Source organism: Grus americana, chromosome 18 (genome assembly GCF_028858705.1).
Source record: "Grus americana isolate bGruAme1 chromosome 18, bGruAme1.mat, whole genome shotgun sequence".
NCBI lineage: Eukaryota > Metazoa > Chordata > Aves > Gruiformes > Gruidae > Grus > Grus americana.
The window spans coordinates 7,762,059-7,787,876 of NC_072869.1; the positions used below are offsets into that span (position 1 = coordinate 7,762,059).

The 25,818-nt window shown below is 60.9% G+C and overlaps 1 protein-coding gene across 3 annotated transcripts in view; it reads left to right on the forward strand.

The window, feature by feature from the left end:
• Nucleotides 1-2,249: 2,249 nt before the first annotated feature.
• The window catches only part of CASKIN2 (CASK interacting protein 2), a 36,190-nt gene continuing 12,621 nt past the window's right edge, over nucleotides 2,250-25,818 (forward strand). For 2 of the 3 annotated variants that reach the window (XM_054846142.1, XM_054846141.1), the window contains exons 1-3: nucleotides 2,250-3,405; nucleotides 5,661-6,366; nucleotides 25,297-25,348. In XM_054846142.1, the coding sequence (XP_054702117.1) occupies nucleotides 6,273-6,366; nucleotides 25,297-25,348 (146 nt within the window). In that variant the 5' untranslated portion in view covers nucleotides 2,250-3,405; nucleotides 5,661-6,272. The remainder of the gene's footprint in view (nucleotides 3,406-5,660; nucleotides 6,367-25,296; nucleotides 25,349-25,818) is intronic. The other variant, XM_054846140.1, reaches the window with a different exon arrangement.

The following is a 25,818-nucleotide window of genomic DNA, read 5'->3' on the forward strand; positions in this document are numbered from 1 at the left end:
AAGGGTCCCCGGGGATGGGATGTGACTGTGGAGCACTAGGAATGAGACTGAGACTTGCTGGGCTGCTTACAGACAGTACGAAAGCCCAGCAGTGGGGCACCCGTTGCCTTTTGGTGCTCAGTGAGGCCAGGTGCTGTGGGAAGGAATGTCAGGAGCTGCAGGAAGGGCCCCTGGGGCTGGCTCTAAATCTGGCAATGACCTGCTTTTTGCTGTGGCCTGATTCAGTGCAGGAGGGGCTTTTCCTCAGCCTGCTTCTTCCTCAGCCTGCACCTTCCTCCCTGCAGGACAGCCGCCATGGTGCCATTGTGGGGTGCCACAGCCTCTGCTGCAGTGGCGTTGCCCTCGTGCGTATGCAGGAACCAGCCTCCAGCCCCGCTCTGACCCTGAACTAGGAGTGTCCGGGCAGCTGGTGTCTGCCCACCTGCCCAGGGAAAGCAATCTGTCTGCCTGTGGGAATCCTCTGCCTGCACAGCTGCCTTCACTCCTGTGTTGGTGTGCGGCAGTGAGTCTTCAGGTCGAGCTGGGCCTGTCCCCTGCAGTTTTAAACAGGAGGAGCCTAAGCCGCAGCTGAGAGGGGAGAAGTATGTTTCCATCCAGCTGGTTCATAACATACTTAAAATGTTTTGGATGTCTGGTGTGGGCCTTTGCAGCTCTCCTACCCGTTCCTGCTGGGTGTGGATAAGACTGCTGGGACTTTCTAAGTTTGGCTTTCATGGGTGCTGCTTGGGAGTGGGAGCTTTGCACTCTCAGATCTTGGAGCTGTGTCTGTCACAGCCTCACCTGGAGCCACTGGCAGTGGAGCTGCCGTGGATGCTGCTGCGTGCATCGCTCCTGCCAGCGGGGCTGCTTCCCCTCAAATGCATCACTTTTCTGTCTACCTCATCCGCAAAACACAATCTCGGAGTAGAGAGGAGGGGTTTGAACAGCTGCTGGGGTTGCAAGACAAGCCGGAATGAGCTGTGGCCGTCAATCAGCTGTACAAGACATGGGGTGGGGAAAGCTGGTAAAGCATTGAGCAGTAGCATTTTGAGTCAAAAACACATCGGCGGCTAATCTGCTCCTTCCCCCTCAGCACCTAACCCTAAAAAGCTGCTTTGAAACGTTGTATTGAATTAAAAAGCCACTCTCCTTCCCAATACTTTGCAAGGAGTCGATCGTTGTATCAGGGGCCTCTAGATGGCAACATCCACCTGAAGAGCTGCGAGCAGGAGCAGGGGCCCCGCCGGACCCGAGCAGCCCGGCCGGGCGGGAGCCCCCGGGCCCCGCACCAGAACTGGGGGACACGAATAGGTGCTGCCTTGGGCACCTTTCTGCAGGGGCTGAGGGCAGGGCTGGCGTCCCAAGGGTGCCTGCACCCCAAAAACTCCCCCCAGACTGCAAACATCTCGCTGTGGTGCAGAGAAGTAGCAAAACGTTAGAAGGGGGTTCTCTGCAGTGGAAACTCTTGGTGCATGCTCTGTGGACACGTGAATAGATGTCACGGTGGGTCCCTTGGCTCTGCAGGGTGGATACGGCTGGAGCTGCTGGCACGTCTTTGTGCTGGGATCACCTGCTAGCCGTTCAACTTCTGAGAGTTGATGGAAAGCTGTGAGATATGCGATAGGAAAGGGGGGCTGCCTGCTCATCCCCGCTCTGCTGCCTGCGGGCAGGGCCATAAAGTGAAGATGTCAGGCTTTGGTGCAGCCAGGAGCACCTATACGTGGTTTAATGTTCAAAGGCTGGGCTAGAAATTGTGGATTTCTAGTAAATTGGGATAAACTCTCCAGTGGCACCCCCCATTCAAAAGGCTTGCGTGATGCCGGAAATTAAATTACCCAGCTTTAAGCACACGGGTGTAGCTGAAGCAGTATAACCTTTGGGTGGGAATATCGGTACGGCATGCTCTTACTGCTGTGTAACAGTGTGTTGCTGGGGTGGAAAAGTCCTACCCCCACCTGAAGCAGGACGCACGTTTTGTACAAAGCAGGGCCTGGGCTCCTCTTTTGCAAAAGTGGGTTTAGTCTGTGCTCAGGGAGCTGCAAAGCTTAATTAAGATCCTTAGAAAGACAAAAGGTGCTACATAAATTCAGGGGATTATTATAAATGTCACTGCGCTTTACAAGCTCTGGCAAAACTCACAGAAGGAATAACAAGACCTTTCACTTCACAGCCCTTCCTAGCAGGGCTACTTAGAGCTTCACGCTTCAATATAGCAGCCATAAAATGTTGACATTTATAATTAGATGTACATAATAATCTCTTTATTCCTGAACTGAAAAGACAGGGTGTGTCTTGAAACATCAGTTCCTCCTTGCCAAGGATCCCCCTTACTGGGATTGCTCACGAAACCATCATTTGGCAAAATGTCTTGAGGCCTGGGTCGAAGAGGTACGGGATCTTTCCAACTCTCCTGGGGAGCCGTAGGCTGGGCACTTAGTGAATAAAATCAAAGCCTCTGTGTGTTTTTAATCTGATTAGTTGATGATAATCCAGTGGTATCATGCAGCAAAAGCTGTCCAGCTTTATTAGGCAATCTCTTGTTTTAAGAGAACTGTGCTCGGGGGAGCACTGGTTGCTGTTGTTTCTGTCAAGGACTGGCAGAAATGGGTGATTTTTGGTGATTTTTAGTGCTTTGTGAGAGTAGGATTAATTTAGGGCTTGGACAGCTGGGGATCGGTGGACTTTGGTCCCGTGGGTGCCATCAGCAGCCTGTGCAGCCCCTCTGCCGGGGTGGCCGGTGCTGGAGGGGGCAAAGGGCTGTGGGTTGGTCTGGGGCTGAAGGTGGGGGATTGCCCCCCCCCCCCCCCCCCCCGGGGCCGGTCCCGGACCACTGGGTCGGTCCCGGGTCGAGGATGGGGGGGAGCATCCCCCGGGGCCGGTCCTGGACCAGCGGGTCAGTCCCGCACCATGTCGGTCCCGTCCCCCGGAGCCGGGTCCGGACCGCGTTGGCTCTCCGGCCGGGCCCCGTTCATAGCGAGCCGCTTGCCCGGGAGCCCCAGGGGCATCCCCCGGTCCGGGGCGGGGCGGGAGCGGTGCCGGTGCGGCGGGCTGCCGCGGCCCTGCCCCTGCCCAAATCTGCCGGCGCATCACGGTGACTGACAGCAGCCCCGGCCCTGCCCAGCCCGCACAACCCGCCGGGCTTTTCCAATCAGGCCGGGCCGGGGAGGGATTTCCTGCCGGGACGGGGCCAGCCCGAGCGGGACTTTACCGAGCGCCGCGCCGCCTTGCGAGCCGGGCAGCCGGGACCGCATCGCTCGGTCCGGTCCTGGTCCAGCTCCGCACGGCTTGGCAACTTGCTGCTTGTCTCGGCTCTGTACTTCTCGGCGCGGCGCAGCACCGCACGGCTCGGCTCGGTCCGGTCCGGTCCGGTCCAGTGCGGCTCGGTTCGCCCCGGCGCGGCTGGGGGGGGGCCGGGAGCGCTGCCAGGTGAGTGGGGGCCGCTGGCTGCGGAGCCCGCCTGGCTCGGGCCGCTCGCAGGAGCAGCGCAGCAACTCGTCTCGCTGGGGGCAAAAATCTGCCCCCCCCCGAGCCCTCCCCGAAGGAGGGAGCGGCCCGACCCGGGGGGGTCCCGGGGCGGGGGGGGGAGAGACGCGGCCGGTGTCCCCATCGCTGCCGGCCCGGCCTCGGGCAGCGCGGGGGTTCCCGGGGCCCTCCCGGGGGAGATGAGCTTCCCCCGCCCGCCCTTCGGGACCGGTCTCGGTGCCTACTGCTCTTTTGCATCTTTCTTTCGCTACTTACGTAATTGGTTTGGGTTTAGGTTTGGTTTGTTGGTTTGTTTTGTTTTTTTTTTTTCTTTTCCTTCTCTCCCTTCTTCCCAGCGCTGCCGTTGGCTGCAGGAATGTTTGGGATACTTTGGTTCTCCAGGTGGATTCCTGGGCTGGAGGCTCAGCTCGGGTGGGAGGGATGTTTGCTGTTGCTTTTCCAGCTTTGTGCGTTCCTTGAGTTTTACTTTCGCTGCTGCTCCTCTCTCGGAAGGCTGAAGAGGTGGAGATCGGTATTCTAAGCTTTCGGTACCTCTGAGTTGCTCGCTGACCCTCGCGTGCTCTGGGAGAGGTTGGCAGCAGCACGGAGCTGATTTCTAAGTGAGGCCATGTGGACTTTTTTAATAAATGAGTAAACAATCTCAGCGCACTCACACTCGCTTTTTGTGAGTGCTTTTGAAGAGCAGTACAAAGCTGGATGCAGTGCACAGGGTTAAATGAAATAAAGTCGTTTTGAAGATGGTGCAACGCAGGAGGTTTCGGGAGGGGATTTGTTTGCGGCAAGGGGTTAGTCTGAGTCAAGTGGCTGAAACTTCGTTGTAATGTAGATAAGCTGGTGCAGGTGCCCCAGGACGTGGGGAGGTGACAGCTGACCTTAGTGGGCACTGCCTTCCGTGCCTGGTACCAAGCCCCCAAGCAGCCCCGGTGCTGGGGGGCTCATCAGCTGAACAAACCGTGAGCCCCCAGGGAGCGATGATGTGGGGAGAATCCTCAGTCCGGTGTGGAAATCTCAGCATCCCCTTGTCCCAGAAGCTAAGCCAGCACCGCAGCATCGCCTCTCTGGCTGCCCTGAATCCCACTGCACCCAGGGGAGGGCTGGAGCATGGGGAGCCCATGGGGGGCCCGTGTTCATGGGCGGATGCAGCTTCCAGCTTTACCATGGGTGGGCTGAGTAATGCTGTGCCATGAGACACCCCTTCTGCTTTTGCCCCCCCACCCCCCCCAACCCAGGTGGGACCTCTCCTCCTGCTGTTGCCTTCTTTCCCCTGTGGTTTCCGTCCTTAAAACAGTGACATCGATCACTTGGACAAAGCGACGCCTGCTGTTATATAAATGGCTGAGGGTGAGTGCTCTGGGAAGGGAGACAGCACACCTGAGCCGTGGCTGGAGGAACCGGAGTTGGTTCCGATCCTGTCTGGATCAGCACGGGGAAGTCACGTGGTGATCTGGCAGTGGCCTTGCAGCTGGCATGGCGCGAGCTCCCTGCCCTCCTGTGCAGACGCTCCTCCCCGGGCGTCAGAGCAGCCTGCCAGGCTCATGGCCCTGAACCAGGAGGGATTTTCTTGCCGCCCAGTTTGGGCAGCCCGTGCGCAGCAGGAGAGCACGGGCTGGGAGGTGTGAACTGCTGCCGTGGGACCCCGTGCCCTCTCTGGGGTACCCCAGCGGGCTGGGACATGGGCACGATCCTTCTGTCCTGAGCGGGGTTGTGCTGCTGGATTATACTCAGTTCCTGACCTGGGCCAGAGAGAGCTCACGTACTGTTAGAATGGTTTTGGTCCCAGGGCGCTGAGCTTCCCGGGTAATTCAGAGGGCAGGGGGAAGGGTGCCAGGCAGGCTGACCCACTCCCATGGGCTGCAGAGGATTTTGGCTAAACCTTCTTGGCTCCATCCCTTGGGCACTGCTACCAGGACAGGAGAGGGGGAGACACCGCGGTGCCCTGAGCCCTGTGTGCTGCATTTAGGGAGGGGATGGGGAAGGAGCTGTGCCCCTGTCCCGCTCCTCGGCCACCCCCTGACAGCACCCTTGGGAGGTTTCCTCTGCAGGTTCTTCCCTCTCTGTTTAACACGAGGACGAGCCAAGTCCCGCCAGGACTAAATATAGTCAAAGTATTTGTTCTTCGGCGCGGATACAAAAGCTGTCGCGACGGAGCCGGGAGGTAAATGGCCTTCGAGGGCTGACTCTGCTCTTCCCCTCTGCAGGTCCCGGGCTGCCGCGCCGGGGCTCCCCAGCGTGGCTGCAGCGCCGTCGCCAAGAGGAATGCCGAAACGAAGGGGCTAATGAGCACCAGAGAGGGAGGATCTATAACTTCCAGATGGCGACGAGCCTGTAATCCCTTTGGGAAGAATTAGGGACTCATCAGCAGAGCAGAGCCTGGCGAGGGGAGCAAAGCACGACACCTCCGGCTCCAGGAGCGTTGTGCGGGTTCAGCCGAGAGGCCGAGGGAGTCCCAATGCCGACTGTGCCAGCCACCCTGCCCCGAGCCACCTGGCTTTGTCTCACAGAGCCCCGGTGCTGCCGGGAGCCCATCCCTGAGCGCTGAACTATATCTCGTTTTAACTGATCACACGTTCTCCAGCCAAACCCCATCCGGGTCCTGCTCCTCCCAATGCAGAAAGGGACTTCTGCCCTTAACAGAAAGACTTCTTCCTTCTGGTTTTTATGTCCTGTAGGATTGTAAAGTATCTTTCTTGCTGGATTTCACCTCCCATCAAAGCGTGTTTTGAGGAATTAGAAGCTTATTCCCATGGCTTTATAAACCACCGGGATCCGAGGATCTCTGCCTTGCGTGCTCCCACTCCTATCTGTCTGCAATGGGGCGAGAGCAAGAGCTTATCCAGGCTGTGAAGAACGGGGACATACCTGGCGTGCAGAAACTGGTGGCCAAGATCAAGGCATCCAAGAGCAGTGAGTACCTGGGCGCAGAGCTGCGGGCTCCCTCTCCCTGCCGGCAGTGCTGCCTGTCCCGGGGTTTCAGTCCCAGCGGTGGGCTCGGTGCCGTCCAAGCCGGGGTGCGAGTGCTGGCTCTGCACCCTGGTGCATGAGTTACACTGCAGCTGGAGGCGGGAGCGTGAGCCCGTGCGGATGAATGACCGGGCTGTAAGCGATCCTCCTGGCAGGGCTGGGGTTGCCCTTGGGCTCAGGGCCAGGAGCCATGAAGTGTGGGCCACTGAGCAGGGACAGGCAAAGGGAAATGGCAGCAGCGGGGGGAAGCAAAGCTGCTTGGGGTGGGGGGGAAGCAAAGCTGCTTGGGGTGGGACGCTGCTACAAAGGGTCTTTAGCGATTGCCGCTCGCCCCTGGCCGTGTTTATCTTGTGAAAAATTATCATCGCAGCCAGTCGACTGGAACCAATCGTCAAGCCTTGAATTTCAGTCTGGTAATGTTTAACCCTTCGGCAGGGCTGTTTTCTTGCACGTGCTCTCAGAAAGGTCAGCGCCAAGCACGGCTTGGAGCAAACGTCGGGCTCGCAGGGGTCCCTAAGGGCACCGGGGTCCTGCAGGCACCGGACGGTGTCTGGAGGAGATGGGGAGGGTGGAAAGGTGGAGGAGCGGATCGCGGCTGGTGCCACAGTGCCCTTGTAGAGAGCTGAGCTCCTGTTTGTTTCTTGTGACCTATCGAGAGAAGGAAACTGGGAAATGTAAATAAAAGGGCGCTCAGCGTGGTGCATGGCTGGGGGAAGGTGCACGGCGCCTGCCTGGTCTGCAGGAACCGCTCCGGGCAGGGGGAGGCTGAGGAGTGCGGGACTCCCCTGCCAGGGCTGCGCGTCGCGTCATGGGGGGTCTTGTGGGTGTGTGCGGGAAAGCTGGAGGGGAAAAAACCGTCCTGGGGAGGGAGAGGGGAAACTCGGGCAGGAGAAGAAGCTTTAAGGCTTCTTAGGAGCAGCTCAGGGCGGAGAGGCTGGTGCTGAGAAACGTGAGTTAGGCTGGGGATTATAAACGTGAGAAGAGGATAAACTCTCCTGGGTCAGCTGCTGGAAAGCTTTGACTGGGGACAAAACTTTGCAAATCCTGACTGCCAGGCCTGCAGGAGGGCTGGGGGCAATCTCCTCCCCAGAACAGGGGGTGCCTGGTGCCCCCTTCCCAGGTGGAGGGACTGGGTGCCGTTGCCTCTGCTTGCAGCTCAGGGACTGCGCCTGTACGGGGTCTCCGAGCCGGAGCGAGAGAGGTTTGCGTGCACAGGCGGGTTGAAGGACACCCCCAAGGCAGTAAATAACGTCAGGACGCGCGCATCCCGCCGGCTGACGCAGCCCCGTTCCGCCAGGCTGGTGGGCGGTGTGGGCAGGCTGGGGTGCCTGCAGCTCTCCTCTCCCTGTGCACCCGCAGGGGGGAAGTTACACTTGTTTTCTCTGGTCCCCTCCAGTAACTCTCTCCCAGTTAAACCCCGTCTGTGTTTTCTCTCAGGCGTCTTCCCCGCCCTCCAGCCATGGGGCACCCACGTGAAAGCGTGCGTTTAACTCCCCCGCTGCAGCGGCGTCGGCAACTCGCTTTGCTTATTTTAATTTTATTTTATATGGAGGGGGGAGCAAAAAGCCCAGACCCCTGCAAGGCCACCATGCAAGGCCACCATGCAAGGCCACCATGCAAGGCCACCATGCAAGCCCCCAGTGGGGCTCCCGTGCTGGACCCGCCGTAGGGGGCTTGCCTGGCCCCAGGGGCTCATCCCCTGCAGGGAGGGCATCGCCGCTCCCCATCCCTTACGGTTCCCTCTCCCTCCTCTTGCCAATGCCGTGTGAGCTGAGCGTTTGCTGTGTTTGCTGCTCATTAAAGTGCCTTTTCCACATGACAGGCTGAGATGCTGATTATTATTATTGTTTTATTTTAAAAATCCCTCTAAGAGTCCTTCTGCTGTCTCAGTGGATTGGGAGCTTGGTTGCTGTGATCAGCCCTCCGGGGCTTTCTGTGCCTAAAAAAGTCACCGCACGTAAGCAAAAATCAAGCGCCAGTCCCGGCAGCGGGAACTTCAGGGACATGTTGTTTAATATTCACCGTGCACAGCCCTCCTCCCCGCGCAAGCGCTGCCGTACAAGTGGGTCACAGCACCTATTATTATAAGGCGGTGGGGCGGGCAGGCAGGGAGAAAGTTTTGGCGGCAGGAGCGAGAGGGGAAGGGCAGGCGAGGGCAGGCGACCTGCCTGCGGGAAGGGGACGTCGGGACGATGCTGTGGTCACTTCTGCAGCCAGAGAAGGGAGTCTCCTTTGGGAGAGCCGGGCTGCTCCTGCCGAGCTGGCCGCTCTTTGCTGAGGTTCCCTGGCGCAGCAATAGAAACGTCCCGCTTTTTAATTTCCTTCTCTCTCTCCCTCTCCTCTCCCCTCCCCTCCGCGTCAAAGTGCTGCAGAGTTTAATTGAAATTGTTAAACGACCCGTCACGGCTTTGGCCTTTCTCCCTGACGATCAATCACATCCCCGGGCTGGCCGCGCTCGCCAACAATGCGCCAGTTGGCCGGGCCAGGGCGGCCACGGCGGCACCGAGGGGCCGGGGCTCCCGGGGGGGAGGTGAGAGGCAGAGCCCCCCGGCCAGGACTCTCGTCCCTGGGAAGGGGTGATGACTCCTGAAGCCGGACGGTGCCCGGCAAGGTTTGCGTGTCCCTATCCCTGGATGTGCAGGGCTAAGGGACAGGGGATGGGGGGGGATGCTGGGGAGCATGGGGGGGTGATGCCCCTGTGATAGCTGGGGGCTGGAAGAGCCGTGGAAGGCGATGGAAGCAGGACTCACTGTTTGCCTTCCTCAAGGGCGTGGCGAAGGTTTATGTTTAAACGTGCGTGAAGTGCAAAGAAAGGGTGGCAGCTGAGCAAACTGGTGTTAAACTCTCAAGGACGGGGAGGCAAAGCCCTGCCGGGGTTCAGCCACTGCCTTGGGGAGGTCTGGCAAGCTTTGGCCAGCCCCTTGCCCCATTTCACCCAGGACTTGCCCCATTTCACCAGCTATGTTGGTGCTTTCTAGACCTTGGATGTATCAAGGACAGGGAGGGGATGGGTGCCTGGGACTCTGCTCTGTCTGAGCCATGACCCAGCAAGTTGTTAAACGCTAGCGAAACTGCTGGAGGGGGGGTCTTGGCTTTATCATCCCCATGCCGGGGTTGGTGCCTCTCATTGCTACGTCCTGGCAACACAAAGCACAGCAAGGTTTTCCCAAGAGCGGTGCCGGCCCTCGGATGCTGCTGTCACCCGTCCGGCTGGGCAGGACAGGGATAATGCTGCTCTGCATGCTGTGAGACCACAGCAGGCAGATGTGGGATAACTCGCTCTCTCCCTCCCCCTTAAATTTCCTCCTAATCCCTAGTAGCTATATCAGCTTAAGCCCCGAAGCGTGAGGTTTAATATCTTTCCTGTGATTTGTTAGCCTTTGCCACCGGCACTCTCTGTCCCCATCCTCTGCAGAAACACTCCCCTCCCTTCGTGTCCTGCTGGGCTTTTTCCTTCTCTCAGTGCCAGCAGGTCCATACTTGTTCAGGGAAGAAGTTGCTCCTTTTTGCAGTTTAGGGGTTATTTTGTGATGATGTTGGATGCACCTTTGTGCTGGCTGGCAAGCCCAGCACACACATCCCCCCTCACCTAGGAGGACCATCCTCCTCTTTGCTGCTGCTCACAAGGGACGTTTGTCCCTTGGGATGCTCCTGGCTGCTCTGTGTGCTGTGGCTGTGGAGAAGAGTCAGGACTGGCCTTGAGCAGGATCCTTATCATTTCAGGCTCTGTTACACCTGATGGCTTTCCCTGCTGGCAGTGGTGCAGGGATGTCTGGGCACCCTGCCTGCTCCGGTCCTGCCCTGGGCTGTGCAGGTGGCTGGACCCAGTTCTGCCATCGAGCCTGAGTGTGGCCCTGGACACGTCCCTTGAAGCCCAAGTTTTGAGGACGAGTTCCCAGGCATCCTTGGCCGTGTCCTCCCCTCCTCTCCCTGCATGCTGTAGGTCTGACGGGCTGGACCGGCTCGGAAGGGCTGTGGGCACACCTGTGGAGAGACGCTGGGAAACTCTGCCGAAACGGGCAAAACTCCCTCTTCTGCCGAGACCGAGCCAGGAGCGGGGCGAGGCGCCGTGCCCAGGGGAGCCTGGCTGGTGGCAGCCCCGTGCCAGGGACCCCACCGCCCCGCAGCCTGCCGAAACCCGCTTTTGAACTGCAGTGGGTGGGAGGGAAAGAAAAGAGGCTTCAAAGGCTCCAGCGAGTGTGGCGGCTGTGGGGATGGATGGCGGCGGGGCTGCAGCTGCGCAGCATGGGGCGGGGGGGGTCCATCCTTCCCTCCTCCTCCCTCCGTGGCTCCCAAGCTGTTTGCTTGGTGGGTTTTCCCACCCGCGTCCCGTTTGTCCCAGTTCACGGTGGGGTTAAGCCCCTTATTTTTTTGCGCTTCTCCTTGGGAAGAGCCCTGTATGGGTAGTGGCAGCGAAAGGAGGTTGCTTTTCGAAGCTGACCTCTAACGGGTGTTGTGTTTGGAAAGGGGCCTGGCTGCCACCGGTGTGCCCAGAGCCAGGGAAAGCGTCACTGTGCTGAGCGTGGGAGATAAGGCACGAGCAAACAGCATCGCGCGGGGAGATGGAGGAGGCAGCGCTGGGCATCGCTCGGCAAAGCCTCCTCAGGGCGCCCAGCCCCACTCCCCTCTGCACCCTGTCGCCCATCACAGGTCTATGTCTACTCCCCTCCCAGGTCTTTATTTCTGTCCTCATCCTTTAAAACCCCTTTGGCAGGGCAGCCTGTGGCTCCTTGCTCTCAGCCTGGGCCACCTGCTTCCTTTTCCCTGCCTGGGTAAAAGAATGGGGAAAAAAAGGCTAATTATGGGGAAGAGGATGAGCATGGGCTCTGTTGGGGCTGCCCTGGGCCATGCTGCCTTCCCTCAGGGGCAACCGGGCAGCGCTGGGACATCCCGGGGACTTGCCCATCTCCCTGGGGATGCGGAGGTCCCACAGGGCTGTGGATGGAGCTGGGCTGGCAGCCATCCCTGATGCTGCAGGCGGGAGGCTGAGGTTTGGGGCAGGACGGGGATTTCCATCCTTCAGGCACTTCCCAGTGACTCAGCCCAGACCAGGGGGCTCGGCTCCCCCTTCCCGAGGGCTGCAGAGGCCATTTTGGCTCCCTGACCCAGAAACACGGAACAATTCGTATGCAGACAGCTTGAAGGCAGGCAGGGAAGGCAGCCCCGAGCCACGCGATGGCGTGTGCCCGGCCGCCGGCAGCACATGGGCACCGTAATGGGGACGGTGCTCCCCAGGGCTGTACTTGGGCAGGGAAGGAGGGGACGCAGCAAGGACACCGCCAGCATGGGTATCCCGTCCTCCAGCTGGGACTGGGGACGTGCTGGGGGCGTGGGGCTGGTTGCAGGTGGGAGGGAGCTGGTGGATAAAGACTTTCCAAGTAGCAGCGACCCGTGCAAAAAGGCAGTTGGCCCCGTGGGTTTGGGGATGCTGGGTATGTGCCGCCGACGCTCCCTAGCTTTCTGCCATCCAGGAGAGAAGCTGCTTCTAGGTGAAAACCTTGTGCTCTTCCTCCTCCTCCTCCTCATGCCCATAGGGCTGCTGGGTCCGAAGATCTCAGCTGCAACCCAGATAGGGGTTGCAGCGTTGTTCCTGTTTAGGACAGGCCGGTCCTCGTGGACCACAACAGCTTCACCAGCATCACTCCTGCCACCTCTCCACTGGGATCTTGGTGCTGCAAGGTTTCCTCAGGAAGGGGGGCAGTGAATTATTGGATCTCAGTGGTGATCGACAGCATCCCCCATGGAACATGGTTTCCAGCCGGCTGGGAGCATGCAATAGGCGCTTCCATGCGGCATCGCCCCGGCAAGAGTTAAAAGAGGGACTGGGTGCCGTGCGTGTGTGTGTGCATGCACGCGCCCTGCTTTGTTTTTAAAAGCGCCTCGGCTGGCCTGGCCCCCCGCCAGACCCGAGGCCCGCCGCTGGCAAAAACTCCAGCAAAGGAGTATGAAAGGGGCAGAAACTAAATGATGATAAAGCACCTTTTTCTTGCTGCTCTAGCAAGCGAGAGGGGTGGGGAGGAGCTGTGAGCACTCTGGCTCCCCCAAATCCCATCCTGGCTTCCCCAAAAAATCGTGCCTGGGATGGAGAGGGAGGGACCTGCTTGAACCTTGGGGCTGCAACATGGCCCGGGCCTTGCCGAGGTGTCCCGGTGAGTCACGGACCTGTCTGGAGATGCCCAGACTGCTTGGAAATGGTTCTGCTGGGATGATCTTTACCCTCCCGGGGAAGGGCCAGACACCCTCGCCCATCCCTTGCTCCCGCGGGATGCCCGGGGCTGTGGCAGCCTGCACCCAGGGTGGGTGCACAGGTACTCCGAGATGTTTGCAACCCCGGGGAGAAAGGCCAGAGCTGCAACCGAACGCAGCTTCGATGGCGAGATAAGGGAGCAGGGAAAACCTGCGGCTCCCGCAGCATCCCAGGCCTGGTGCAACACGTCCGGCTGCGCTTCCGCCAAGCCCTGCCAGCACCGGCACCGCTCCCCCGCTGGGCCCCAGCCAAGGCTGCGCAGAGAGCGTGCAGCACCCAGCGCTGCCGCCGTGCCTGGACCCCCACCCCGACCCTCCCCGGGTGCCGTCCTGGGAGCCGGAACCTGTATCGGCCGTCCCCAGCGGGCAGCTGTCCCGTGGGGGGGTGAAAACTCCTGGGGTTTTGTGACGCCGCCCTCGGCCGCAGGCACGGCCGGTTGGGTAAGGCACCCTGTCTGCTTTGCGCAGGGAGTCGGTGAGCGTGGCGCGGGTGGCGGGTGCCCGGCACGGAGGTGCCCTCAGCGGCAGGGCTGGCTCGGCCTCTCCCACCTGCTTTGCAGGTGCCTCTTGCCCCCTTGGAGCGTCAGTCCCAGGGTCTGGCTGGCTCTCGGCCCTTGCTCCCCCCCCTTGAGCAGCCCGTCTTGGGGCACGGTCTTGTTCCTTTGCCAGGACTTTGCCAGGACGGGCGTGGATGAGCCCGAAGGGGGTTTTCCAGCTGGAGCCGAACTGGGTGCAAACAGCAATAGGGAGACCGTGGACTGGGACCCCCACAGACCTTCCCCAACTGTGGGTGTCCTCTCTCCTTGGGCAGGACACCCAACTCACAGCCTGCGTGGCCCCTCGGGGACCTCCCCGGATGCATCCCCGACACGACGAGGCCACATGAGCGCCGCTTGCCTCAGCAGCCTCCAAAAGGGGAGTCCTCCCTGACAGCTAATCGTTGCCTGTGCACGGGGGATGCGGGTGCACGGCAAGCCCGGCCAGCGGCACGGGGACTGGCGCAGCCGCGGTCGTGGGGATTGCTCTGGGCTGCAGCCCGGGCTGCTCCAGTTGGCCTGAAGCACCTCGGGTTTTGTTTTGCTGGGCTGACGCAGGTGGGAAGGGCTGTGTGAGGCCTCCTGGCTTCCCTGAGCGAGCACCTACTTATCCTGCCAGGTTATAAAGAAGGGAAACGCTCCTCCTTGCAGGGAAAGAGGCTCCTGTGGAGGAGCTGCTGGTGACCCTGCTCTGTGGCCAAACCCCGAGGGTGCTCAAGCCTTAGGGGAGCCCTCAGCTTCCTCCTCCGCAGTGCTGGGGCACAGGCAGCTCCCTGTCTCGGAGCATCTGTCCCGCTGGTTATATTTAGCAGCACGTGCTGGGCCGCACATGGACCTCCTGGAGCTGCTTCTCCATTCCCTCCACCCCAAACCTGGTGTGGACAGAGCGGTCTAGCTCTGACCCCCCCCAAAGTTATGGCTCTGCTCCATCATGCTGCACCCCGCTCCAAACCCCTGCAGCTTCATGGGTCCGAATTCATGCCAGGTGTTGGTGTCACCCATGGGTTTTGTCATGGATAAACGGTGTGGGTGGGTGCCTCTGCTCAGCCCTACCCGGGGACAACCCAGGTACTGGGACAGGGACCAACACATGGCTGTCAGCTCCCCGAGCCCCCACACGTGGCTGGCCACGTGCTTGTAAAGCCAGCTCCTCGTCTGTTGGGAAGGGACGTGCAACTTCTAGGGCTGGTTCGCTTTCCCAGCAGGGTCGGCACGGCTCGGAAAGCCATTTGCCGGTGGGGCCTGGGGATGAGGCAACCCGCCGTGATTCCCTGGCCAAGGTGGGGGGCACAGGTACCCTGAGAGGGGTGGCGTGATGTGAGAAAGGGTGCCTTTTCCTGCAAAAAGGAGCCAAGGGAGGTGGGGGGAACCTTTTTCCTCCTGTGCACCTCCCTCTTTCTCATCGCCACCCCCCCCGGGATGCAGCGAAGCAGCAGGCGGGGGTTTCTGCGCTCAGCTCCCACGTCCTGCCTCTGCCGCCAACTCGGGCTTGCCGGGGCCGTTCCCGACACGCACCCGCCGTGCTGGAAAGGCGTAAACAGATCGGGTTGCCGGCAGGGGTCCAGGGAGCGGGCAGGCCTTGGCTTGCGTCCCACCACTGCTCCGTCGGGTTGGGGAGTGGGGAGCGCCGAGGCAGGGGCACGGTGTGGAGGGGGCCGAGCTGGCGGCAGGGTCCCCACGGACGGCGGTGTCCCTGTGGGAAGCCGGGCACAACCCAACCTTGGTTTGACAAGGGGCCGGGAATGCTGCCCCTGCCTCAGTTTACCTCTGATGCTAAGGTGGGCCTGCTCTTCAGGGGTTCGGAGGTGTTGATGCGCTGTGCCCCAATGTGCCCCAACCCCGTGTGGGAAGCTGCTGACCGGAGCTCAGCCCCTGGGACTGGGGGTCCTTGGGTCCAAGCCCCCCCACCCATCGCAGTTGTATTCTGATGCCTCTGACCTTGCTGTAAATCAGCCCTTGTCCCTCCTGCCGTACGTGGGGGGACGGGGCTGCTCCGTGTCGCCCTTGTCCCCAGCTGGTCCCTGAGCAGCTGCCGGCGCCGGTGCCCGGGCTGGGCAATGGGAGGAACCCACTGCCCTCCCCGCCGGCCCCGGAGCAGCTGGGATGAGGGGAGGGGGGCAGGAACGCGGCGCCCAGAATAACTCAGCAGCCACCGAGGCCCCCACAGGGACGGCGAGACAGGCGCGGGGTCCTGGTGCGGGTTCCTGCTTCCACCATGGGGACGGGGAGATGCCTCTCCTGGGACGTACCACGTCGTCAGCTGCTAGACACGTTTGTTGGTGACTGCTGCTTCCACCTGGGGACACACAGGGCGGTGCAGGGCAGCGTGGTGATATAGTTGTCATGTCCCTCTCTTGTCCCATGCAGATAGGGTCCTGCTGCAGATCGGGGTCCTGGGGGAATCCTTTGCTGCTGCAGCTGGGTGAAAACATCCTGCTCCAGCCAAGGCACAAGAGAAGTGCCACCAGCCAGATGCTCTGCTGGATATTGGCAACGGCTTTTCCCGCTTTGCAGCGTTGCCCGGCCAGCCAGAAACCCGGGCGGGCAGCTGGGGGTCTGACCTGGCTGGCAAAGAGCCCTCGTGCTGGGCACCAGCAAAGCGGCGCTGCCCTGCCTGGCCTTGGCAGGGAGAGCACGGAGCAGCGGCGGGTTCGGCTCTCGGGCTGCTTGTCCCACTGGGGACAGACCTGTCCCTCTCCCCTGCCCACTGGTGGCAGCGTGGAGTGGCTGGGCAGTTCCCGCTTGCTTCGGTAGGTGACCTTGGGCAGGGGATGGGAGTGGCAAGGAGAGACGGGTGCCTTCCTCCCCCTTGCCGTCGCCAGAGAGGGCATTTGGAGAGGGATCCCTCCCGTCCCTCATGGCTTGGCAGCACCAAGCAGCCGCTGCTGGGTGAGATCCTCGCTCTTTCCCAATGCAGATGTCACGACTGGCTGCAGCGCCGTGGCATCTGTGGGAGCAGTCGCCCATCCAGCATCCCTTGGGACCAGCGGGAGTTGGAGGCCACATTTCGGCTCTGTCCAGGAGGGAAGGAAACAGTTTGCTCAAGCTGCTCGGATCTGGGCTGTAATTTAGATGGAGCCAGATAGCCCGTGCATCATTTGCTGGAAGGCAGCTGTAGGAAGCAAAGAGCCTCTCGTTTGGGTTTGGCAATAGAGGGTAGAGGCAGCAGCCCCCCAGGAGCAGGAATCCTTGGCTCATAGGGAGGAAAACCCAGTCCCCAGGCAGCGTCTGCCCCTGTCCCCGCACAGACCAGGCTGTGTGCATCCCAGGGGACCCCGCCAGCGCGTCCCTGAGCGGGGCTGGCGGCAGCACCGGCTCACAGGGTCAGAGTTGAGGAAAGGCATCCGCAAGGTATTTTTAACCGTGTGTGACTCCAAACCTCGGCCGCACAGCCGCCAGCGGCGGTTGGAGGTTAGTCCTCTGCTGCCGACAGTTGATTGCCCGTGGGACGGTCGCGGGGGGGCTTTGGAGAAAATTTGGTTCCTGGCTGCCGGGGCCTCGGGAAGGAGTGACGGCACTTGAACCGTCGACTTTCTGGGTGACCTCGAGCGCACGGCTTCACCTCCCGGTGCCTCCCCTCCCATCCTGTGTGTGCCTTGCCTAGATTAGAGCATCCAGGGTGGGGACAGCCGCTCCGTCCGCCCTGGCAGCGCCTGCTCCAGGCACACGGCAGTTTTCCTGGGGCCAAAGGGAGAGGATGTCGCAGTATTTCCAGCTGCCACATCACTGTGTGCTTTGAGTACTGGCTCCACCGGCCGGAGCAGCTCCCAGGTGCCAGCTGCCACGTGTGGGTACCGGGCTGGCAGTGATGGGGGCAGTGCCGTAAGGCTGTGGCAGCTCCGTCCCCCAACCTCAGCCTTGTCCCACTGCCCCCAGGAGCTGCATGATTTGCTGCAACCATCCAAACTACAGCGCACGGCTGGATCCTCATTTCACTCCCTTGAGCTCGCGGGGTTTTGCTGGCCACTCTTGTCTGCTCTAATTTTTATCTAGGGCTCATTGTTAGAACCGTGAAATAAATAGCTATGTGCTCCTCTTGAGCGTCAAAACCCTCCAGGTGTAGGTGGGTTGCTGCGTCCCTGCCCGCCCTCCCTAATTAACTGTTGCTCAGCAAATCCAGACTTACTGACCTGCCCTAATCTTCCCGTGCGAGGCAAGCCCTTCGGCTGCTGTCTCCTGCCGCTTGCCTCTCACGTCCCCCCAAGCCTCTTGTCCCCCGTGACCCCGTATCATGTTCACAGCCCTGGGCACACGATGGAAGGTGGTACTCTGGGAACCAGCATCCCCCCCCCCAGAGCTGCTGAGGTTGTTTTCCTCACCGGTAGCTCCCTCCGTGCCCACGTTCACGCTGCTCTCACCGTCCCCCCGCATCCTGCTTCCCCTCTTTCTTCCTCCCATTGACTGTCTGCCGGTCAGATTATTTTTCCCCAGATGCTGCAGTCTGCAATTTTCCCAGGTTGAATCTGCCAGGGTTTGTTCTCCTAATCTCTCTAAGTCCCTTTAGTGTTATTTCAGCCCTCGTTGATCTGTTGAGCATCCTCCACAGATTATATTAATGCACTATTTGAGGGTGTCTGTAGGCGCAGCCCCTTCGCCTGGGTACCTTGGGGCCACTGGAGCCCCGCAGCCCCTTCCCCAGCTCCCAGGAGAACCAGTTGGAACCAGTATGGAACCAGTTGAACAGGAGCCAAGGCGTGTTGGTAATGCTGGACCAGATGCTCTGCTGGTCCCCGTGTCCTGCAGCCCATGGGTGGCTCTTGGCCCCACGGCGTGCCCGGTGATGCACCACGGGCGCAGGCAGAGCTCGCGCTTGGCTGCCGGCCCCTGCCGCTATCGCCCCATCTCTTCCCGCTCGGGAGGCGTCCTGTCCTTTCGGAAGGATGGGGGAAATGGAAAAGGCTCCACCTCTTCCCTGGGCAAATACAGCTCCTCTGAGTTCATATCCTGGAGAGCGGAATAGCCAGGTCCCAGCAGGGACGGTGACTTCACCTCCCGGTAACGCGTTTCCCCGGCCAGCTGGGAAAGGAGCCCTTGTATCTCTGAAGGAGCCGCCCGGCTTCCCCCACCCGAAACCTTTCCCAGCTGTTTCCATCCTGGCCGGGGCTGGGGGTTGCGATTTTGGCTCCGTGGGGAAAGGGCGTTACTGCTCCCCCTTGCTATGGGAGTCGGGTAGGGACACATCGCTTTGGGGTAGGCGGCCAGTGCGAACCCCCAAATTATTGCGGGGACAGGGAGCGAGCGCTGTTCATCTCACCACGCGGCTGAGATCCTTCTGGGGGCCTGAAACTTGGAGCAGGAGCACGCGTTTGGCTTTTGCAAGGGTGAACCCAGCCCCAAAGGACTCCTGCAATGCTGTTTCCCCCCCTTGGCATTTCCCCCCTCCATCCCCGCTGCGGCCACCAAACCTTGGGGGCGAGAGGCGAGCGCTGCACCTTCTTCCCAGCTGCGCGGATGGGGACGGGGTTTCCGACTCTGCTTTTCCTTTCATTGTTCTGGGAGCCTTAGCTTTGAACAAGCTGCCTGTTTTTTCCTGCTTTGCTTGCAGGGGGGGAAGCGGCTGGGGGAAATTGGGTGTCTGGCTGGGGGTCCTGGGGTGGCTGGGCTGGGGGTGAGAGATCGATGCCTGCGCTGTGCAGGGATGCTATCCCCGCTGCCTCCTGCTGCCAGCCTCTTTAAAAAACTTAGTTGTTGAGTTTTCCCTGGGATAAAGGCTCCCAGCCTTGCCCAGAGAAGGAAAAAGGCTCCCAGTTGCTGCCATGTCCCCAAACCCCACGCCCTTTGCCTGTTGTGGGTCCCCAGCCCAGGCGAGGGGGGAAGGCAGGTGCTTTGGGCCTCTCCGACTCCCAAACTTCACCATCACCCGCCTTCACCATCGCCCGCCATCACGTCTGAACGCATTGCAGGATGAGAGAGCTTAGAGAAGGAGGAAGCACAGATGAGGAGGGAGGCAGAGCTGCCAGAGGAGGCTCAGATGTGCTGTCAGCAGGAACAACTTGGTGGCAGGGACGCCTTGGGCTCTGTGTGGGTGTAAGCCCTAAGATTTGGAGCTCAAGCCAGGGGTAAATGCTGGAGGTTGTTGAGGTTAGACACAAGGAGTCTGTGTTTTGGCGTGGGGATGCTCGCAGCACGGGGATGCTGTGTCCAGCCCTCGGGATGCTGCGAGGAGCCCCCTGAGTTTGGCTCCCGGCTCGCTGCAGGTTGCTGTGCCCGGTGGGTTTATTGCAGTTGGACCCGGGGTGCCCAAACCAGGAGCAGGGCTTGTGTGCGACAGCCCTTGTGCAGCCTGCGCAGCATCAAAGCAGGCAGGGCTCTGGCCAGGTCCGGCATGTCTCGCACCCGGGTTCGGCAGGTTTCTCAAGGGATGAAGACACCAATTATTCTCAAGGAGTTGCCAGACGCTGGTGTAGGGAAAGATAAAGGGTTCCCTACCATGTCGCTCTCTCCCGTTGCTGCCATTTGCCCTGTGTCGATGGGAATCTGCCTCCCTGATTGCAGCCGCCCCGTCCCTGCCAGTTAACCCAGTGGCTTTGCCCCAGTCGGACCCACCCCGCGGTGCCTGGTTTGGCAGAGGACCTGTTTGTCAGCATCGGTGGGGAGCCCGTTCGCAGGGACGCTGCGAAGCCTCAAACCCCGGCACAGGCTATTTGCGGGCAGGAAAGCACCCGTGGCATTTGGACACCCGTGGCATTTGGATGCAGGGATGGGTGCTCAGCTGGGTATCTCGGGTGGCAGCGCCCCGGCAGCCAAATTCACCCCCCATAACCACGGGGGAAGCAGGGGGGGCCCTGCCTGCCCGGGGAGCCGGGCACAGCGCTGGGCTCGGCGTTTGGGGTGCGGGCTGGTGGCTGTGGCACACAGCCGGGGTCGGGAGTCGTTGGCTTTCCCCAACCTCCGTCTCAAGCTTGCCGGGCAACTTTGGTTGAGTTTCTTAAGGTCTCTGTGGCCGAGCTCCTTCCCTATCGAAGCGGGCGAATCTCTTCCGAACCTATTGGGAAACTGAAGCAGCCGGTTTGCCGGGAGGCTGTGCCAGGAGGAGCCGGGTGTGGGTGGCCACGGTGGACGTGCCTGTGGACAGAGAGGTGACAGGGAAGGGTGATTCCTGCAGAAGAGGGATGGACATCACCTCTTCTTGTCTTGATTTTGGGTTTGATTTTGACATCGAGTTTCTCCTGAGCCCCAGCATGACCCCACTGCGTGCCAAGGCAGAGCCAGCCCGGGCCATCGGCGCAGGTTGAGGCTGGGCTGGTCGGGTCAGGTGAAGCTGCCACCTCCTGCCACCTCTGCCTCCGGGAGGGCTGCCACCACCATCAGAGATGGCTGGTGCTCTGCCGGATCGCAGCTGATGAGCTCCTCCAGCTGGTTTATTGGCTTAGTGGTGACAGTCCCCAGGTGGATTTTATTTTCCCAAGAGGGAAATGTACGTATTTGGTGTGTCAAGAGCACGTGATCCTTCTCCCACCACCCAGGGCAGCAGGCTGGTGTTCCCGCGGTGCCCAGACAGAGCATCCCCGCGTGCGGGATGCTCACGGCCAGCAGTGCAGGGATGGTCATGGTGCAGGGATGCTCGTGGCTGGAAGTATGGGGACGCTCATGGTACGGGGATGCTCCGACCTTCCATGCGGGGAGGCTCATGGCACGGGGAGGCTCATGGCACATGGATACTTGCAGCCAGCAGTGTGGGGATGTGATTTTCCGGAGCAAGGGGGAAGGATGAGGGTCTGTGACACAGGGCGAGCAGAACACTGTACTTTTTCAAGGTATCTCTGGCAAGGAGGTGGGTCTCCAGTTACAGATCTGTCTGTCCCGCACAGAGACAAAGGCTGGGGGGACAAAATGGGAGGGTCACAGCAAAAGCACTGCTTTCTGGAGCCTTGCTCTCTGTGTAAGCCAGGGCAGGAGTCTCCAAGGGGTGCTTTGCGGGGGACACAGTGTATTTGGGCATTTGCTTCCCCAGCTAAACCCCGGCAAGCGTGTCACTCCTTCCCAGTGAGCGGTTCAGCAGTTCAGCGCTCCGGAGGGATCGTATCCATTTCCCAGCCCTCGAAGCAAAGCCCAAGGGTGTCCCCGTGGGCATGAGGTCTCCAGTGAAGGGCAGAGGGTGACGCAGGGTGCCCGGCGTGCTGGCACAGAGGCTGCGGGCCGGGCAAGGGCATGCCTGGCTCCACGCAGCCGGCACAGCCAGTGCCGGGCAAGCACCCACGGGCTAAATACAGGTTTGCGCCGGGCCGGCTGCCAGCAGCGCAGGTGAGTCACCCGCCCTGGCCGGCTGCTCCCCAGGAGCCCCCTGCACCCCACGGGGAGCTCGGCCCAGCCAGGCACCCCCACCGTGAGGGTGCAGCCCAGCCCCACGGGGAAACTGAGGCACGGGGCGCAGCACGCCGGAGGGGGCTGCTCGGTCGGAGGAGCTGGTTGGAAACGCGCCGTGTGGGGTTGTGCCATCCCGGGCCCCCCGCTTCCAGCGAGGGTCCAAAACGCCGAGGGCCGGCGCTTCCCCCCCGTCCAGGGCCGGATCCGGAGCGTGCCGTGGGCGAGGGTCTCGACCTCGTCTGGTGAGCGGGCGGCCGCGCTGCCTTTGCCGTGTCCGGCGGAGCACGCGGGCCCTACATTTGTAAGCAATTTGCTGGAGCGCTCCGGAGGTGCTTCCCGCCTGCCGCTTGGCAGCCAGACGCTGCACAGAAGCTCGCTGGCTCCCTCGAGGCCTCGCTCAGCCCCGGCCTCGCGCTGCTGAGCCTCGTCCTGCCCGGGCAGGCGCCAGCGAATGCGCTGGAGGGGGGAGCAGAGCAGGATGGGGGCTGGCGGGACCCCCTGGAGGGGTCGTGTTGGGGAGCGGGGCTGAGAGTTAACCCTTGGGGTGCACAAAGCTGGGTTTTCCCCTGGAAATCTCCTCTTCAGGGCTTTTTGCATTTCCACACTGGGTCCATGTTTTTCTGGGTTCATCTTCCTGGGATGCGAGCGTGCTCCCGGCAGGGACCTGGGGGTGCGGATCAGGCCCACGGGTGCTCCCACCTCGGCGCAAATCCAACGGAGGTGATGATGCGGCTGGGAAGGGTCTGGCCGCCCCATCCCAGTGCCGTGGCTGGCTCGGCCCTGACCCCGCAGCCCTTTCCCAGCCCGGCTCTGCGGTCTCCCGGCTGGAGCCATGGCTCTGAACCAGCCGGTCTGGGAGGGCCGTGGGGTTGGGAATGGCTCAGCCCGGCCTCTGCTGAGCCCCAAAACATCTGAATGGGAAAGGCCAGGGAGCCGGGAGGTGCTGGGTCACCCACAGGGAGAGAAGGGGCTACAGAAATAGGGAGGAAAACGAGGGAATTGCTCCAAAGGAGCACATGGATGGAACGAGGAAGAAGGAAGGGAAGCTGGGATGCATCCCATCACCTGCCTTCCTGTCACTGCAGCCCCAGGAGCATGACAGGGGCTGGCGGCACCCCCTTGGCAGCCCTCGTGCTGCCCCGCTGCTTCACCCCGTCCCGGTGCAGGCTCCCCGCTGCGGCAGGGCTGCCCGTGGGGTTGCTTTGCCGGGCCTGCGTGCCGTACGGTGCAGAGGCGTGCAGCGGGATGGTGTTGGCAAAGGGGTCCCGGCTGCCTGGCTGTGCTCTGTTTTCCCCTCCATCCCTCCGCTCGTCTTCTCTTTGCTCGTGCCTTCGTGCCTGTGGTGCCGGGGTGCCTGGCCCCTTTCCTACCCACGCCTGACCTTCCAGCCTGGCTGCAAACCCTCCAGCTCTCCAAGCAGCGATTTACCCAGCTACAAACCAGGGACCAACTCTTTCCCTCCCTGCCCGAGGTGGATACGAGCGTTATTGCTTCCACATTCAGGAAGAGCCTCAACGAGGATGCTGCTCCCAGCTCTTGTTTTTGGGACCTGCTGCTTTCCCATCTGCCCACGCCATTTCCACGTGGTCCTGCCCCGCATCCTGACCTTGCCGGGCTGCCGGAGTAGGGAACTAATTTGAGGAATGTTGCTCGGGAGAGGAGCAAAGACACGGGCGTTTTGCCGTGCAGATGCAGACAGCTGCCTCCTGGGGCCAGGGAGCGGGCAGGGACACCCGCTGTGTCCTGTGACACCCGCCGCATCCCAGCCCTGCTTACTGGACCCCACTGGCCAGCCCAGTCCCTTTGTAGGAGGGGGTCAGGGATGGGATTTTGGGGTGAGCTCTCTCTTTTCAAATAGTGGGCATTGCTCAACTCCAGGACCAGCCCCCGGGGGCTGTGAGATGTTTCTGCCTCTTTCGGATGTGCTTGCACTCAGCATCTCCATCCAGCCCTTCTCCTCCCAGCATCACCCACCCGGCTCCGCTCTGCCGCCTGGCTCACGCGGTTCAGGCTCTGCCCCCCCAGCTGTGGGTAAGGACCTCTCCTCCTCTTCCTCCTCCTCCCCACCCTTTCTCAGCAGTAAAACCCTGTGGCAATTTTCAGCTGCAGGTGATGGGAGCAAACCTGTATTGGCCTTTGGTTCATACCACACAGAGCATCCTTTAAAAATACCTATTTATAAACCCCGATTAAAAGACAGTGGGGCTGGGGGATCGCTCAGGGAGCGGGAGGCGATGGCTTCATGGGCATTGCCTGTGAAATATTGTTTCCTGGCTGAGGGGACCAAGGGAAGCAGCTTGTCCTTGATGGAGACCCCAAATCCTGGGCTTTTGGGTGATACGGGGCTGGAAGGGAAGAGCGGGAGCTCTGCTGAGCACGGCTTTGGGAGCCAGTTCCTTCGGGAAGGGCTTTCGGGTTGGCGGAGCTGCTCACTGCTGCTCTGAAGACCAGCAGCCCCTGGAAGAGGTAATTAGGGTGATCCTGTCCTGATCTCCTCAGCTGGAGTCAGGAGTCCTTCACCAGCAGCCACTCCAAGCCCATTTTGCATTAATTAGTCTGTTTACAAAACACTGTAAATTGCAGTAATGAACACACCGTCTCTTGGTTTCCTTTAATGATGCATTTGCATGATGAATGAGCCGGCCCCCTCTCCAGCTCTCCTTTCTGGCGGAGGGGCTACGCAGCAGAGTGTGGCTTTGTATGGGATCTGCCATGTGAGGCGGGCAGAGACCTTGGGAGAGGAGGAAAGGAGGAGGAAGAGGGGGAGAAGGAAGAGGAGAGGGGGAGAAGGAGGAGAGGGGGCTGCAGCCCTGGAGATCTGCTCGCCTGCAAGGGAGGGGGGTCCTTCCCCAGGACCCCACCACATTTCAGTGGGGTTTGAGCAGCTGCTTCACCCCGGGCTCAGATCCTGGCTCTCAAACTTTGATTTTTCCATAGGAAACAGCACAGAAACCTTTCAAAGCATTTAATCCTCTCGGGCTCGGCAATGGGGCTGCCTGGAAAGGCAGAGGAGGAGCGGCGGCATTTCTTGCCCCCCGCATACCTTCCCCTTTCTTTCCCTTTTGACTTAGAGGATGAATTCCAGAGATGTTAATCCACTCTCAACCCCTCGGTGGAGAATAAAACGTCCTCTCTGTGTAGGAGGAAGGAATTCATTCGAATTAATTGCGGGAAGGAGCGGGTAGCTGGGGCGCGTGAGGCTGTGCCGAGGGTGGGGTGAGCATCCTCTGCCTCTCAGTGGTCCCCAAAGGGGAGGGAGGGACGGACGAGGGGACGGGGTATCCGAGGTGGCACAATCCTCGCATTCATGGCCAGAGGCTTCAGCCTCTGCCCCAGCCGTAAAAATGCCAACCATGTGGTCTGTGGGCCAGGCCTCGGCGGCGACAGCAGACACAGGGAGTGAGTGGGGGGCAAAATGGCCCCGATCAGCAGTTTTGGGGTGTTGCTGCCTATAAAGGGGAGGGAAGCGCCATCCCGCTGAGCCAGGGCAACAGGAGCTGCGGGGTCTGACCCGTCCCGGGGGCCCACAAAGATGGGGCAGGAGGGAGAGAGGGAGGAAAGGGTCTGAGCTCTAGCTGGGTCAGCCCGTTGAGGGTTCGTGGAGGTGAACATGGAGTGAGACGAGAGGAGAGGACAGAAGAGGCCGCCGGGATGGGCCAGGCACTGTTCTGCGCGCTGGGAGGTCCGTGCGGCTGCGGGACGGGGTTCGTGTGGGGTCCCGGGGGCCGTGTGAGGTGGTGCGGGCTCTGCCTCCTGCCCTGACCTTTGTCTGCTCTCTCTGCAGAGCTCCTGGGATCTGCCAAGCGCCTGAACGTGAACTACCAGGATGCGGATGGGTGAGTGCTCCCCGGGCAGGGTGCTGTCACCAGCGTGGGTGGGCTCGCTCTCCCCAGCATCCAGTCGGTTCGGCAGCTCTGGATATCATAAAGCTTCCGAGGGTAGCTGCTGAGCCCCGGAGAACGCAACAGCATCCCGAAACCAGGGCAAGCCTTGCAGAGGCAGACCCAGCGCCTACCCGGATCTGAGCTGAGGGCTGTGCTCAATCCATCCTGCAAAATCCATCGTAAAGCTCTTCTGTGTCCCCCTCCGTGGGGCTGGCAGCACGTCCAGCCGGCGCCCCGTGTCCTGCGTGCTGGTTAAAGCACGGACGAGTACCCAGCCAGCCACGGTGCCTGCACGTGCTTGTGTCTGTGTTTAATATCCCAAGAACAAAATCCCTTCATTTGGGGGGGGAGTTAGGGAAAGAAAAGATGAGGTTGCCAAGTGACCACAGCATATTTGTGTAGCTCATCACTTCCAACATCCA